The 15508-nt window shown below is 44.6% G+C and overlaps 1 protein-coding gene and 1 long non-coding RNA gene across 27 annotated transcripts in view; one reads left to right on the top strand and one right to left on the bottom strand.

Moving 5' to 3' along the window:
* Positions 1 to 12083, top strand: part of epb41l2 (erythrocyte membrane protein band 4.1 like 2) — an 86212-nt gene extending 74129 nt beyond the window's left edge. For 6 of the 26 annotated variants that reach the window (XM_036975738.1, XM_036975737.1, XM_036975741.1 and 3 more), the window contains 9 exons: positions 763 to 921; positions 2292 to 2486; positions 3040 to 3102; positions 3425 to 4072; positions 5249 to 5377; positions 5456 to 5554; positions 6848 to 6928; positions 7725 to 7840; positions 10985 to 12083. In XM_036975738.1, the coding sequence (XP_036831633.1) occupies positions 763 to 921; positions 2292 to 2486; positions 3040 to 3102; positions 3425 to 4072; positions 5249 to 5377; positions 5456 to 5554; positions 6848 to 6928; positions 7725 to 7832 (1482 nt within the window). In that variant the 3' untranslated portion in view covers positions 7833 to 7840; positions 10985 to 12083. The remainder of the gene's footprint in view (positions 1 to 762; positions 922 to 2291; positions 2487 to 3039; positions 3103 to 3424; positions 4073 to 5248; positions 5378 to 5455; positions 5555 to 6847; positions 6929 to 7724; positions 7841 to 10984) is intronic. The other 20 variants (XM_036975751.1, XM_036975755.1, XM_036975752.1 and 17 more) reach the window with 12 other exon arrangements.
* LOC110522178 lies at positions 11240 to 13629 on the bottom strand. Its single transcript, XR_002473263.2, has 2 exons — positions 13425 to 13629; positions 11240 to 12939 (listed from the first exon to the last, which is right to left on the bottom strand). It is a non-coding gene; the product is annotated as an uncharacterized LOC110522178 (long non-coding RNA).
* Between the last annotated feature and the right edge of the window lie 1879 nt (positions 13630 to 15508).

The following is a 15508-nucleotide window of genomic DNA, read 5'->3' as shown; positions in this document are numbered from 1 at the left end:
TCAACGGTGTCAAAGGGAAAATTGGTTCCTCTGATTGGGTTCCATTGGCAGTTCCATGTTTTTGTCGTTCACGTTGTAGGCTACTACTGAACTAAAGGGTTAAACTCTTGACAAAAGCCTCACCTCACTGATGCCTCTCTCTCATCACAACCTTTGATCAGTGTGGATGTTTTCTACATCCTCCAATTCTCTAAAAGGGCTCACAATGACTTGAAATCGGACTGCTTTTAATTGGATATCGTTATCCGTTAGAGTGAGGTTACGATTGGGACGGTGTGTGGCCATTATTTCTTAGTTTCACGAAATACAGTGAAGAAAGGGTGCCACTACCAGCCTGTACATTCTGTGGAATGATAGCGCCTCCTGGTGGCTCATAAGGAAATGCCCTCATTACTTGGAGCTAGGTCTCCTTGGCCAAACTAGGCTCATAATTTTAATATTTGTATTAATATTTACGGATCCCCTACAGGTTTGTAATTAAGCCATATGAAAGTTCACATGTTCAAAAAAGATGTATTTTATTTATTTATTTGAGCCAACTGTGAGGTAGGAAACAACGACAAACGCCTATAATTCTGAATGCAGTCACAAATGGTACACCCATACACACACTAAAACTAGCCATACACGGGCAATCAGTGAGGCTTGGCGTCCATCCTGTTACTGTCATTGTTTCCAGACTAATGTAGCTGTTGTCCATTGTTGTTGTCCCCTCTCCTCACCCCCCACCATGGCTGTGTGGCGTCCTCCTGGCACCACTAGGACCTGGATAAGACTCAGGAGGATGTTTTGAAACATCAGGCTAGCATTAGCGAGTTAAAGCGCAGTTTTATGGAGGCCACCCCTGAGCCGCGTCCCAGTCAGTGGGAAAAGCGCCTCACAGCCAGCCCGGCTACCAGCCTGCGTCTGCAGGCCCAAGGGGTACGTGTCCAGCCGTGTCCTACCGCCAGTCCTCCTGTCCCGCCAGCCTGCCTGCATGTCCTCTACTCTCCTCCTCGTCTCCACCTCTCTCCGATCTGTCTCTAGCCTGCCGGGAGGCCCTGACTCCGCCCTCCTTCCCCTGGTTCTGGCTCTCTTGATGTTGTATTATGATGTGACAGTTGGGATGTAGAAGCAACACCATTCCTCCTCCCTCTCTCTGTGGTCCTAATTCCACTCAGCAACCCCCCCCCCCCCCCCCCCCCCCCCTCTGCTGCTATCCTGAACAGATGGGTAGACCACTCTCTAAGAACAACACCTGTCAGTCCTCTACACGTCACTAGAGTATACTGCTCTCTCTCTCGTGCTCTGTCTCTCTCTCTCTCCCTCACCTCCCTCTGACTGTTAAGTGGATTTAATGATATTACCCATAATCCCAACTGTCACACAGGGGGCCTCTGTGGGCTCTTCTGTCTGCCTGTAAATGCCATTCTTCTTTTGTCAGCCAATGGCTGAGCCAGCTCCTCTTCTCCCTCAGCCAATGGCTGGCTGAGTTTATCTCATTACTGTTGCTGTTCTGAACGGTCAGCCTCCGATCGGATTAGTTCTCTGGCTGACTGTCCACGTCTTAAGCACTCTGATCTCTGTATTTCTGTCCTGAGCCGTAGATGCACGTTATGTCAGACTGCACCACCCAATGTTCTTCCGCTCTTGTGTTTTTCTGCGCTCCTCAAGTTTTGCCCTGTCTATTATGTTTGATGATGCACAGTGTAAGCAGTTTTATTTGCCCACTGTTATTGGTACTTTCCCAGGGCTGTCCAAAGTGTGCTTTTCTTTCTTTGAGCTGCAAATTTCACTGCTGAATTTCACAACTCTGTGCTTACTGTACTTTGTGCGTGTGTGTAACCGCTTCTCCTCCTTTCAGCTGGACAAGCCTGACTTTTGAGTTCCTACTTCACGTGGCTCCTCTTGTGATTCTCCCACCCTGTGTTCCAGACCTGTGTTTGGCTGTGTTGAGTGGTGTACTGCATGCCTGCCTCTCACTCGTCACTCTTGTCACTCTCTCTACACCCGACAAGCAGGTGATAGTGTTCACACACAGGCCTTGGGTCTGGTCCTGGACCTGTGTGATAAACAGTGTGTGTGTGTGTGTTGTCTGTGTTACCGACATGTGCTGCCTCATTCCTAGAACGCACACCTCCAACATCCCTGTCTCAAAACTGCACTCAATCACTCAGCCACTGTATAGTTTTAAGGGCACTTCTATATCTTCTGTTGCGTTGCACTGTGTGTGTAGACTACCTTCTCTCCAGTAATGTATGTCCTTCCTCTAACTCTGACATCTTTGCTTTGTCATTCTCTAACCTGTGTAGAGCTTGGAAGAGGAAATGACCTCCATTTTATTCAGTAAATTTGCCTGCGAGTCTGGTCTGGTTGATCCCGGCTGCACTACCACTAGGCGAGCAGCAGAGGGCGCTGTAGTCACTGCGTCTGGCCCTCTGGCCTCGGCTCTACTCACTACCGAGGTGCTCCTCAGTACAGATGAATCAAAGCCAACAAAACATCAGGTCGCTGCCCATGAGACCACTAATGTATTGTCCCATGGCGCATCTCTCTAACTCTGCCACACCAAGTTCATGACCAGTCCCGACTACCACACACAATCAAAGTAGTATAACCTATTATGGTGACTAGTTGTGTTGGCTTGGCAGTGCACAATATGATGCAAATATAATATAAGCACCTACTCATTTTGCACACACGCTGTAAGAGATTATAGAGCAAACCAGGCTGGCCATAAACTTTGGCATGAATATTTTCTTGTCATTTCATACGCTTCTGTCAATTGCCATTTCTTTCTTTGAATGCTTGTGTTCTGTCTCATTTGAGTGGACAGTGTTACTAAATGTGTTTTACATGCTGTAGAACTGTTAAAGGGTCCCTTCCTACAGATGGGTAGTGAGGTGGTCATGTTTTGTGCATGTCAGAGAGAGAGAGAGACAGTCTCTCTCTCCTAAAACGGGGAAACCTGTTCAGTGCTATGGTAACCCTAGTGATTCCTAATGTCATGCTGATGTGTGTGAGTGACCGCTGCCTGTTGGTTGCCTTTACGTTCCACAGAGATGCCCCCCATCCAGAACCCAGGAGCCTCTCCCTGACCTCACGGTGGACACGGTCGCCAAGGTGGTCCCCCCCCATCTAACACTGCCCCCACCCCTGCTCCATCTCCCTCCCACACATATACTTAACTTCCAGCTCATCTCTCCTTTTTCATTTCAGCCATCTCTTCTTCTAGTCATCCATCTCTCTATTTATCTCTCCTTTTTCTGGTTGCTGTTACGCTGCCCGTTCTCCATCTGTTGCCATTTCCATCCGTCCTTATATTCGTTGCGTTGCCTTTTTTTCAGTTGGTGGTGTCGTTGTTCTTTGTTGGGTTGTGTGGTCATCTTTTACGTCTTTGTTGTTCTCTCTCCATCCCGTTTGTTGTTTTTGTTCTCTGGTGTAGAGCGCAGATGATAAACAGAAATCCGGCGAGGCGGCATGGCAGGCAGCAGAAGTTGAGATAGAAGAGACGGTAGTCGTCGAGGAGATCAGGGTGGCCCCCAAAGGTTCCGTCACCATAACCACTCCTGAGGTGATCACCCACGTCGCCGTGGAGTCTGAGGTCGAGAAGCCCAAGGACGAAGTTATGGAAGAGCAGAAGAGGCCTGTGAGCGTGTCCTCGGACAGTGAGGAAGAGGAGGAGGAGGAGGCGGGGGAGTACCATCCGCAAGTCACCGTCAGCGCCTCAGTTGACCAGATCAAAGAAGAGCCCGAGGAAGAAGGGGAGGAGGAGGAGGAACAGCAAGTCAATGAAGAGCCAGCTGCAGAACCACTCCCAGAGCCAGTGGTCGAGGTAAAGGCCCAGCCTGTCCCTGCAGTAGTGGAAGAAAACTCAGCGACAGAACCACAACTAGCCCCTGTGGCGGAGGAGAGCCCCGAGGACATCCTGGTTACCCCTGACGAGGCCCCTAATGGGCACGCCGAGTCCCCCGAGGGCCATCCCGGCCCCGTGGCCCTGGAAGAGGAGGAGGAGGAGGAGGAGCCCAGAGTCAATGGGGACGCGTCTCACTCCGAGACAGAGCGCCTCCCCCAGGTTATTTGTTGCTCTGAGGTAAATGAATGGCTGCCGTCTCCCAGACCTGCGTAGTGCAGAGCACGGCCCGTCGCCTAGCCTGCTGCTGCATACTACGCACTTCTGACCACCACCACCCACCTACCTACCTACCTACTACATACCTAGCTACCTACCTACCTTCATATTGTACCTGCCTGCTGCTTCTCTACGCTGTCTGTCCGTGCTTCTGACGCTCAGCACCTGAGCGCCACAGCAACGGAAGGCTGAAGGCCTTTCACCTGCACAGCGGTCCCTTGGGCTAATTTTCGCTAAAGGAAGTTAAATGATAAGTGATAATCGTAAGAAGTAATGGCTAACATCCCCCAAGCAGCACCTTCCGTTGTGCATCTGTGCCAAAGCTCTGCCCTACTCTACTGTGGATCTGTCCCCCAGACTACTTCACTGTAATCATCGCCACCTCTGTCCACCACGTTTCTGTTGGTGTTTTGTTTTTACTTTACATTATACATACTGTGAGCACGTAAACATACATATACACTATACATATGTGTGTGTCGGCCCTGGTCCCTGTGTTTGTGAACGCACTGGCAGAGATGGCGCTGAGAATTGCGTGGGAGTGGAGGCGTTGTTGTGCAGTGCATGGCACTTGTGTGTGTGTGTGTGTTACAGCATGTGAAGTGTGTGTGTGTGTGTGTTACAGCATGTGAAGTGTGTCCCCTTCCCTGTATTGGGTCTTTATTTGGTTAAGTTGTTGGTTGAGATGAGTCACTGGCATTAATTGGGTTTTTGTCTCTGCCTTGGCGGTCTTCAAGGACTCATCCTCCCAACCACTTACTTAAATGTCACACCGTTCATTTGTGGGAAAGTCAATGCATGTCTGTATCGTGCTGTGCTGTTGGTCGCCTGTGGCAAAGATCAAAGCAAAAATGCATTGTACCGTTACATCCGAGTTCCAACAACCTCTATTATTTGCTTCGTTTGCTTCATTTTGCATTTTCAGTAGGTAACTTCGCTTGCATGCGCTTGGTTGCATGGTTACGCCAAAGACATTGTCGTTTATAGTTCTGTGCATTTTTGTAACGTTCATTTGCAGCCTGTGCGTGAGTTCTGTTCCTACTTCTTTAGAGGTTTGTGCTGTGTTTGCCTTTGCCCTTGGTATATGTGAAGTGTGGGTCTCTGTCATGACTCTCTCTCCCCCTACCCCCTCCTCAGCCACCTGTGGTGAAGACCGAGATGGTGACCATCTCAGACACGTTTGCGGCCCAGAAGACCGAGATTGCCACTAAGGAGGTTCCCATCGTGCACACCGAGACAAAGACCATCACGTACGAAGCTGCACAGGTAGGCCCTCTACCACTAAACGGCTAGTGTTTAGACGGGCGATATGATGCTCTAACTGGCTCCGTGTGTGTTCTCCAGCTGGACGGCAGCGGAGACGGCGAACCAGGCGTTCTCATGACGGCCCAAACCATTACCTCGGAGTCACTGTGCACCACCACCACCACACACATCACCAAGGTAACTACACGTCACCACAGTGACACCCCCCACGCGTCACCATGGTAGCCGCGCAGCCGCACACTTCGCCGTGGCAACCGCACGCTTTGTCATGGTAACCTCAAAGCCACATCCATCAGCAAGGTAACAGCCCAGCACTCCCTGGTCTATTGTGTAAACGCCATGGTATGTAAACTGTGGACTCTGGCAGGGAGGATTGGATTCCCATCTGGCAGCATTATTCTGTGTAATCTGTGTGCAAATGTAGAGCAGCCTGCTCTGTAGTCTGTTGTGTTGATGCTTGGGGCTGTGACTGGCACCTACCCAGCCCAGGCAGAATTCCTCTGTTGTGACTTGGTGCAGACTCATAGATGCTAAACCTCAGGCCAAGTTTGTGTGCCGCACCTGGCTTCAACAGACCCCAAACATCAGTGGACAGTGTTGCTAGCAGACTGCTGAAGAATTCTGATTTTCCTCTACTCCGATGTGCCCTTATGCAAGGGTTAAGTGCCTTTACATAAGGGCATATCGACAAATGTTTAGCTCGTCAGCTCGGGTATTCGAACCAGCAGCCTTTCAGTTACTTGTCCAACGCCCTTAATCGCTAGGCTACCTTGCTGAAATTGAGAAAAATGACAGACAGTAGCCTACAATTAGCAAAATAGAACTCAATTGATTGAACATGAAATGTTTTTCAATATTATTGAAATACAGTACCCGTCAAAAGTTTGGACACCTACTCATTCCAGGGTTTTTCTTTATATTTACTATTTTCTATATTGTAGAATAATAGTGAAAACATCAAAACTATGTAATAACACATGGAATCATGTAATAACCTAAAAAGGGTTAAACAAATCCAAATTTTAATGCAGTCATCTCCGTTTTAATTTGAAGCATTTTTACCCTTTGCTTGTTTGTAACAATTGCAAAGACTTTGGCAACTTTGTATTTGTAGTAAACTTCGTTCTGAAGTTATCAGCGGTCACACACAGAGAGAGAGAGATAAACATCTTGATTATATGTTTAGAAGAGAGCTATGTATCAAGTGGCGCGGAAGGGCAAAAAAGCATTTAACAAGGCACTTAGCTGTTCTGGTTTGAGGCCGGCTGTAAATGACAAGCATTTTCAAGTGCAACTTTAGTAACGATAGTTTTTGGGAAACAGTTCTGAGATTTTAACGATGCTCCTACAGTGGTTCTAACGATGAACTTAGCCTTAAGGTGCTTTTGGGAAACCCGAGGCCTGAAGGATGTGTTGTTTTACTCGTGCAGTACGTCTGTGCACTTATCCTGAACACCTGGCTGTTTGCAGACATTAAAAGGCGGTCTCTCAGAAACCAGGATCGAGAAGCGCATTGTCATCACCGGAGACTCGGACATCGACCACGATCAGGTGAGCGTCAGTCAGTCACACATCAGACACGTCCTCCGGTGGGACCAATTACACACCACAACAGCTTGTATTACTGAAAGAAAGATGTCGGCTTATTACACTTCTGTCAAAATGTTTCCTACATTTTATACTAATGGAGATATGAGAATGTGCCATACTACTGACTGAGGTCAAGCGCTCATATGTTCAGTTAAGTGGTGTATCTAAGAGAATATATTATTGGCCATTTTTAGCAAGAATGAGAATTCAATGTGGTGGCCCAGTATCTCTGGTGGCTGCTCCTTTAGACTAGAAATGGCAATAAGAAGAGGACTTAAGTGTTTTCAATCAATGTCTCAGCTGAAAGAGATGCATCGATCCCTGTGAAAAGACCTCGCTCTGATTTATAGTGGCATGGGTCTTTTACCTCCGTATGAGAGCTCATCTGGTCATTAAGCCAAAGAGTACAGCAGACCGATACACTCCTCGCAAAGAAGTCCCTAAAGAACTCACCAAAATTCACAACAACATATGTTTCCATAGTAGAAGTTCTTCCCAAACCCCAAAGGCACAAGCATGGGCAGATGTCCAAGCCATGCTTTCCATTCCTCCCCCCACCCTCCCATCCTTTGTCTTCATTTTATGTTTTGCTGTTTTTTTGTTGTTGTCGCTGCTACATTTCTCATCTGTATCCATAGCGCCTCCATTTTGTTTGTCTGTTTTTCTGTTCCTTTGTTCTCCTTTATTTCCGTTAATGCCATCGTCTCCCTTTCCTTTTGGGTGTGTTGTTGCCGTGGCATGTTGCCACCCCGGGTAGGCCTTGGCCCAGGCTATAAAGGAAGCCAAAGAGCAGCACCCTGACATGTCAGTGACTCGGGTGGTGGTCCACAAAGAGACAGAGCTGGCAGAGGAGGGCGAGGACTGAGGCGCCAGGTAAGGAACAGAAGCCACCAGGAGGCCCAGGGGTGTGGTGATTAGGGGATTTATAGGGGTAAGTGGTAAAGGTTAGTCCCCCTCTGTTAGGATTCTATAGTGGCTCTTCTAGCCCAAACCAACAGCACATCACAGGCATCCGCCGGAAGTAAGTCCCCCACAGGGTGGAACTGACTGTCTCCTTGTCTTTTTCTTTGAGATCTCCATCTTTTCTCTTAACTCCACGTTTCCTCTGTCTGCACTTATGACTGAGGACGAATTGTAAAGTTCATACAAAATGTCAGCAAACCAAACATCTGCAGATGTGTCACTTTTTCTGGTCAAAATGTTTTGTTCCACTGGCTTTACTAACCTCGTGACGTTACCATCTGTATTCTAATATGCACAGTACTGGCAGACTGTGGAAGCACACTCTCCACCAGACAGATGACCCCTCATACACACAGGAAGAGCAGATTAATGACAATGGTAATTAATTGGTGTAATGGAGGAGAAGAGAAAACAAATATTCCCTGTGGGTTGCTAGCGTGAAAGCCCTTCACAATAGCTCTTTTAACAGTCACTCGACCTTGTCAACCCCTGGAGTTGGAACCATTCCAATCCATTGAAGTCTCATGAAGCTTGGATCAAGCCCAGAGAATTGTCTTGAATACAACTCAGTCATAAATCAGTATCTATGGGCCCATCAAATAGGAGCCAGAAATGGATTCACACAATAGGATCAAATGTACCCACAGCAAGGCAGAGGCTCATAGACAATTGTTAAATATAGTCGATTCAGGGGTGCTTGGTGGATAAAATTCCTTGATTACTTTGGTATTACTCTGTCCAACCAACTCATTGCTCTGCCTACACCCTGCCCATTTAGCGGTATGTCCATTGGTCGTTTGCTCAGACCGTCATGGCAGCCGTCCAATGCACAGGAACTTGTTTACATTACAGTTAAGCTATTGCTTAAAATCCATCGGCAATACAATGTGCTAAAGGTATTTCCACCACTTCAGAGGAGGACCCGATAGACCTCCGGCCTGAGCCAGCCCTTCCCGCTTGTTAGTTCTGTCATCCTCTCCAGTTATGGAGGGAAATAAGCATGACTGCAGCGGCTGCTGAGAATAGAAAGGCGCTTTGATTGGTGTAGCAGCGTATTTACCCTTCAGTGAGAATTTTGTGGTCCCCCTTGTCAGATCATCAAGTGCTTTTGTCTTGTCTACCTACAGAGCCTTCAGAAAGTATTCACACCCCATGACTTTGTGTTACAAAGTGGGATGAATTTTTTTATTTTTTATTTTTTTTTTAACTATTCATACAAAATACTCTGTCAAAGTGGACAAAAGAAAATTGATTCAACCAAAGTATTCATCCCTTGAGTCAATACATTTTAGAATGACCTTTGGCAGCGATTTCAGCTGAGTTTTTCTGAGTAAGTCTCTAAGAGCTTTCCACACTTGAATTGTGCAACATTTGCCCATTATTATTTTCAAAATTCTTAAAGCTCTGTCAAATCGGTTGTTGCTCATTGCTAGACAACCATTTCCAGGTCTTGCCATAGATTTTCAAGCAGATTTATGTCAACTGTAACTCAGACACTCAGGAACATACACTGTCTTCTTGGTATAAGCAACTCTAGTGTAGATTTGACCTTATGTCCTGCTGAAAGGTGAATTCATCACCCCATGTCTGGTGGAAAACAGACTGAACCAGGTTTTCCTGTATGATTTCGCCTGTGCTTAGCTCCATTCCATATGTTTGTTTGTTTTTGCCTTGAAAAACCTCTCAGTTCTTAACGATCACAAGCATACCCATAACATGATGCAGCCACCACTATGCTTGAAAATATGGAGTGGTACTCAGTAATGTGTTATTGGATTTGCCCTAAACATAACACTTTGTATTCAGGACAAAAGTTAATTGCTTTGCCATATGTCTTGCACTATTACTTTAGTGCCTTGTCGCAAACAGGATGCATGTTTTGGAATATTTGTATTCTGTACAGGCTTCCTTCTTTTCACTCTTGTCAATTAGGTTAGTATTGTGGAGTAACTACAATGTTGTTGATCCATCCTCAGTTTCTCCTATCACAGCCATTAAACTCTAACTGTTTTAAAGTCACCATTGGCCTCATGGTGAAATCAATGAGCAGTTTCCTTCCTTTCCGGCAACTGAGTTAGGAAGGACGCCTGTATCTTTCTAGTGACTGGATGTATTGATACACCATCCAAAGTGTAATTAATAACGTCACCATGCTCAAAGGGGTATTCCACGTCTGCTTTTTGTATTTTTTTTCTCCTCTGCCAAATGGTGCCTGTCTTTGTGAGGCTTTGGAAAACCTCCCTGATCTTTATGGTTGAATCTGTGTTTCGAATGCACTGCTCGACTGATGGTCTTCACAGATAATTGTATGTGTGGGGTACAGAGATGAGGTCGTCATTCACAAATCATGTTCAACACTTAATGCACACAGGGTGAGTCCATCCAACTTGTGTGACATGCTAAGAAAATCTTTACTCTTGAACCTATTTAAGCTTGCCATAACAAAGGGGCTGAATACTTATTGACTCAAGACATTTCAGTAAAAATGTAATTCCATGTTGACAATGTGTGTGTAGGGCGGTGACACACACAAAAAAAGTCAATTGAATCCATTGTAAATTCAGGCTGTAACACAACAACATGAGGAAAAGGTCGAGGGGTGTGAATACTTTCTGAAGGAACTGTACCTGGCAGGACGTGAGCGATGCCTCGCTCATCAAAAGACTTTGAAGCAGACGCTGGAGTACTACCTGGTTTTGGGTTTGCGTTAGGGACATGGTGTCTTTTAATCCCATTCGGCTAGTATGTAATGAGAATCCAATTTCTGCTGTAGTAGCTCTTTAGCTCAAGGCGATTCAGCCACTTTCGCCGAAGCCGATTTAAATCTCCCTAATTAAATTAGAAGAGCAACAAAATAGCAGATATGATCAACTGTATAATACACTGTTAATCAGTGCAAGGCAGTTGCATTACCATACCAAGTTATTTTAGGTGATTTTGATTAAATCTCCAGACACGTTGGACCTTCTCTGTAAAATGACTCCAGTTGGTGGCACTCAACTCTCCTTCATGTTGAATAGAATATTCAGTCCTTCAATTCTTTCTCTTTCGCAGAGCTGAGAGCCTGTGAAGTTCATACTTGGATGTTTGAGAACCTCCTGTCATCTCCCAAACCGAGAGTCAACCTGGTGGGAAGATTGTCGGACAACCCCGAGGCTGAACTCCTGTGTTTCATTGCACACGTTCCTTCTTTTTTTTTTATCACTCAGAAGAAAACCACTTAGCTAACATTTGTAGCGTGTTTAAATTGTTTTGTGCTTTTTGCAAAAATAAGAAAAAAAATTCTGCCATTATTAGAACCAGACAGGATTTATCAAGTGGTCATTTTTATTGTTGAGTAGTATTCACATTCCTAGTATGTACAGACGGGTAATGTTATGAGAAAGTCATTTCAATATCTATCTTCCTGTATTCATGCAGTTGCAGGTGGACAGGTATTATATTATATTAGCTTTGGTCCTGGTCTTCTTCCATGTTCTCTTAGAGTCAAATGTTTATCAGTTTCTGGGGACAAGGAGTAACAGCAAATTGTATTTAATTGGGTGAGTTTCCAAGGGACTAGCAAAGGACGAAGCGCTGTGTCATTTTGTACATTGCACTACAGTGCCAACACATGTTCTTCTCTATGCAGTCATAACTAAAACATTCCATTAAAGGGCAGGTGCTTTTCCTGTACCTCCCTCAGAAAAAACACAACAAAATTGACATTTAAAACATGAAACACATAGGCAGCTTGGAAACTTTTGCTTTTCCATAACTTTCTGGCATCATTAATCAGAAATATATTTGTAGAAACATATATATTTTTTTGCTATCTTTCTTTGTCAATCAGTAAACTGATTTAGATTATGTGTTTTTTTTTGCCCCTTCTTAAATATTTTTAATATATTTCAGAGGTTTTTTGACAACTAAAAGAAATACACAAAATTGCCACTGTTTTTATCTTTTACCTGTAGGTAAAGAAGATGGCTGCCCTTAGCTCTCTCTGCAATCTGACAAACCTCACCAAACCCAATGACGATGTCAATTTGCTATTTGGGCCCAGTGTATAGCAAATAATCTTAGATTTTTAGCAGCTTTAAAATGTTGTCTCCCCCACAGCCACCCCACCCTCTGTGTAACACTGTTGAAATAAAATGTTGTTATTCTCTGATTGGATGAGTTTGGTTCCTTTTTACCAGTGTTAGGGAGTAGTGAACTATATGTAGTTCAGCTAGTAATTGAACTATATTTTGCAGTAGCTTGGTGGTAGTTGAACAAAATTTAAAATCTAGTTAGTGTTTTCAGTAGTTAATTACTTTTTTTTTTATCTCACCAAGTGAGATCCTAAGTAAATATGTTAACATAAAAATTACATTCTTTAATACAATACATGGGAAGTCTATAAGTATCTGCTAGCATGCTAGCAACTTCCTTAAAACTACACGCAGAGACATGAAAACGGTATCCACAAGTTAATCTGACTCTGCGGAAGTAGATAAAGGGCCTCAGTACCAAAACACTGAAGTATCCCTTTAACAAAAGCTTTTTGTGGACTTCTCAGTTTCTTAACCTTTTCAACCATAAGGAAATATTCTGAAAATATCTTGAACCATTCTTAGAAAGGTATAATAAACACTATAATTGCAGCAATAAAAAATGTACTTTGTCTCTGCATTCCAACACCTTGTTAACCGTAATTTGGAATTCCATATTGGTTGTTGCTTCACTCCATCCATGGCTTAGCTCGTGTTTTATCCATGATCTGTTGGTGGACAGTCCTCAGTACTTATATTCAGCATCTCCATCCACTGTACTCTCACTGTGACACTGTTCTGTTTGCAAATGAGTTCTCAGAAGGCTGTACTGTACCCAGCAGGGCAATATCCAGCGTGGGGCCATCCACACTTCCCCTTCTTAGGTGTACATTCTCCCCCCAGCCCGTCGTCTCTGCCTGGGTGATGTGGTTCTGTTGTGCTGCCTGGAGGCCATGTCCCTGGGGTAAGGTGCTGCAGACAACTCTGCCTCTACTGAGATAAAGAAATAATATAGTCAGTCTGTCTCTTTGTGTCTGTGTGTGGTCACATCTCTGTCTACAGCCAGCAGGGTTTGAAAGCTGTGAGGCCTGAGCCCAGCTGAGAGGCAGAGCTCCATCAGTAATACTATCAATAATGAAGAAGTTGAGAAAAGAATGACCAGTGACTAAGCCGTCAGGCCAGCTCCACACTAAGAAGCTTTCCAATGACTGCTATAGGTCTTTCAGACAGGGTGAACTGTTTTCAAAATTGTATTTTTTTGTTTGTTTAAAAAGAAGCCCTTTTTCTATGCCAATGCATGTCAAATCATACCAGGTTTACACGGGCTAATTGTCCAATAGCAATATTCTACAAGTAGTATGTTACAGACAAATAAGAAGATATAGATATTGACAATCTGTCTCATCTAATTGCATATTGTTAAAAATCACTAATTTGTTAGCTGTTATGACAGATAAAGCAGAGTGCAGTTAAATTACCTTCCTTCAGCTTCCAATTCAGGTAAACCATGATCTGTATCAACAGCAGAGTGACAGGCAGGAAGACCCCAAACCACAGCAGCCATCCAGGGACCTCCCTGAGAACCTCTCTTAGAAACAGCACCAAGCTGGACATACTGATGGTGGTAACTGGTGAGACTGAGGCCTTTGGCTCTGTGACACTGCTGTAGTAATACCACTGGTGATTTGGACTTTGTGCGGTTGTTTAAACAACCCTGTGATTACTAAGTGGATTTACTGCTGCCTAGTTAATAGTTTACCCAGCCCGGGACCTGTGCTAGGGGGCCAATCCAGACGTGAGCCTCTGTTACCCTGTTCCGACATCATAAACATACAGACTCTCTGTCACTTTGGATAGTTACCATTTCTCTGAGATAGTATGGGGTTTGATGGAAACATCTAGTCTGTTGAAGCAGATATCTGAGAGATTTGAATTGGCCAAACAGATTTTGAGTGAAGCTGTTGAAAGGTTATCTGTGTGAATGTCTATTGACTGGTTTGTTTAGTTTAGGATTGTGACACAAATTATATTTGACTGGGCTATTATACTGACCTCTGATTGTATGGTTGTGGAAGTCTATACTTAATCAGAATACAATTGAAATCCGAATTGATAAAATCATTGCGATCTGTCTTACAAAAATCCCTGAGGTGTTTTATTTTGTTCAATAATAGGATTTATAAGACTTCTTATTATAAACAGGCTATGTTACTCAACTTTCTTTATTGGCACGATACGCACGGTTTCCTTTGAAACAGGCTTTACTCTCAACTGCGATAGTTCAGCTATCGAATACTGTCAATGTGCATTGTGTGTTTTTTGAATAAGCATGCCCGAAAGTCCCCTGCTATGATTACAGAAGAGATTTACAACACTTCATGAGCAACTCTGAAACCAAAATACTCCCCCCAAGGGATTGTGTTTCATTTTCAAGGGTTCAAGATTACTACAAAATGTTCTGTTTAGAAAAAAGTTTGTTAGCTCCTTCATCTGGCCTAGTAATGTTCATTTGTTTGCCATTCAAGGTAAGGTTATTCAAATGAGCCATTGGGGTACCGCGAATAAAAAGCCATTTTCTCAATCATCTCCATGTCAGGCCATTTCTGAGGCTTTCTCTTGTTTTCGTAGACTCTTAGTGCCTTGTTCATTTGCATACTGTGGTATTTGAGAAATCCATAAAACACATCTTTGACCTGCCACAGTTTTATCTAATCAATCCCTCGGCCCTAGAAACTCACGTCACTGTCTCAGCCATCAAATGGTGAGAGAGCCACTTTGACTCCGAATGACGAATACCAACCATCTGGATCAATGCATTGGAATGTATCCTCCCTTTCATCATGAGCTTATTTTGGCTACCCAGACGCTTTGCCAGGCTTCGTGGTTTCATTGGGATTTCTGTAACAATTGCGGAATATGTTTTCTCCATCACTGGCTCAAGTCCTGGAGAGGGACTATACTTAATATCACACACTGGTGCTTATTAAGGGCGTGCAGCGCTACAGTAGGCTTTTCAATGGCATTCGGCATTGTATGTGGCTTTTCTATGTGTCCTAGATCTTGCTGCATTTTCATAGTAGTTAAAGAGAAATCACCATAGAATTTGATTGTCTCCACCTCTAACATGGCTTTAGACTGCACATAACCCCACAGCCCTTTATAGCTCAGCTCCAAAGAGAGTGAGAGTGAGAGAGAGAGCGCGCGCGTGCGCGAGAGAGACCGAGAGGAAGCTGTGTGTGAAATCCAACTACCTTCATAATGGAATCCGCCGCCTGTCTCTTACTTTGGCTACTCAGCCCTACTACTTTACTGGATTTAGTCACGACTGACATTTTCCACAGCTTGCTCGCGTCCCCATTACATAAGCACACGAACTGGGGGTTTTGAGTGGGTATCGTCGCTCTCTTGTTAGTGAGGGTTCATAGGCGTGTTCATGTCGTGTGTTTTAGGCTGGGTTTTGAAGAGGGTAAGGGCCAGGGTGTGCTGCTTTTATATAAATATTATTCTAGGCCTCCGCGGTGCTCTATAGTTCATAAGAATACAGTGCCACAAACTACTCGAT

Source organism: Oncorhynchus mykiss, chromosome 4 (genome assembly GCF_013265735.2).
Source record: "Oncorhynchus mykiss isolate Arlee chromosome 4, USDA_OmykA_1.1, whole genome shotgun sequence".
Taxonomy (NCBI): Eukaryota; Metazoa; Chordata; class Actinopteri; order Salmoniformes; family Salmonidae; genus Oncorhynchus; species Oncorhynchus mykiss.
Note: the sequence above shows the minus strand (reverse complement) of the source record. Positions and strands in the feature narration are given on the sequence as shown.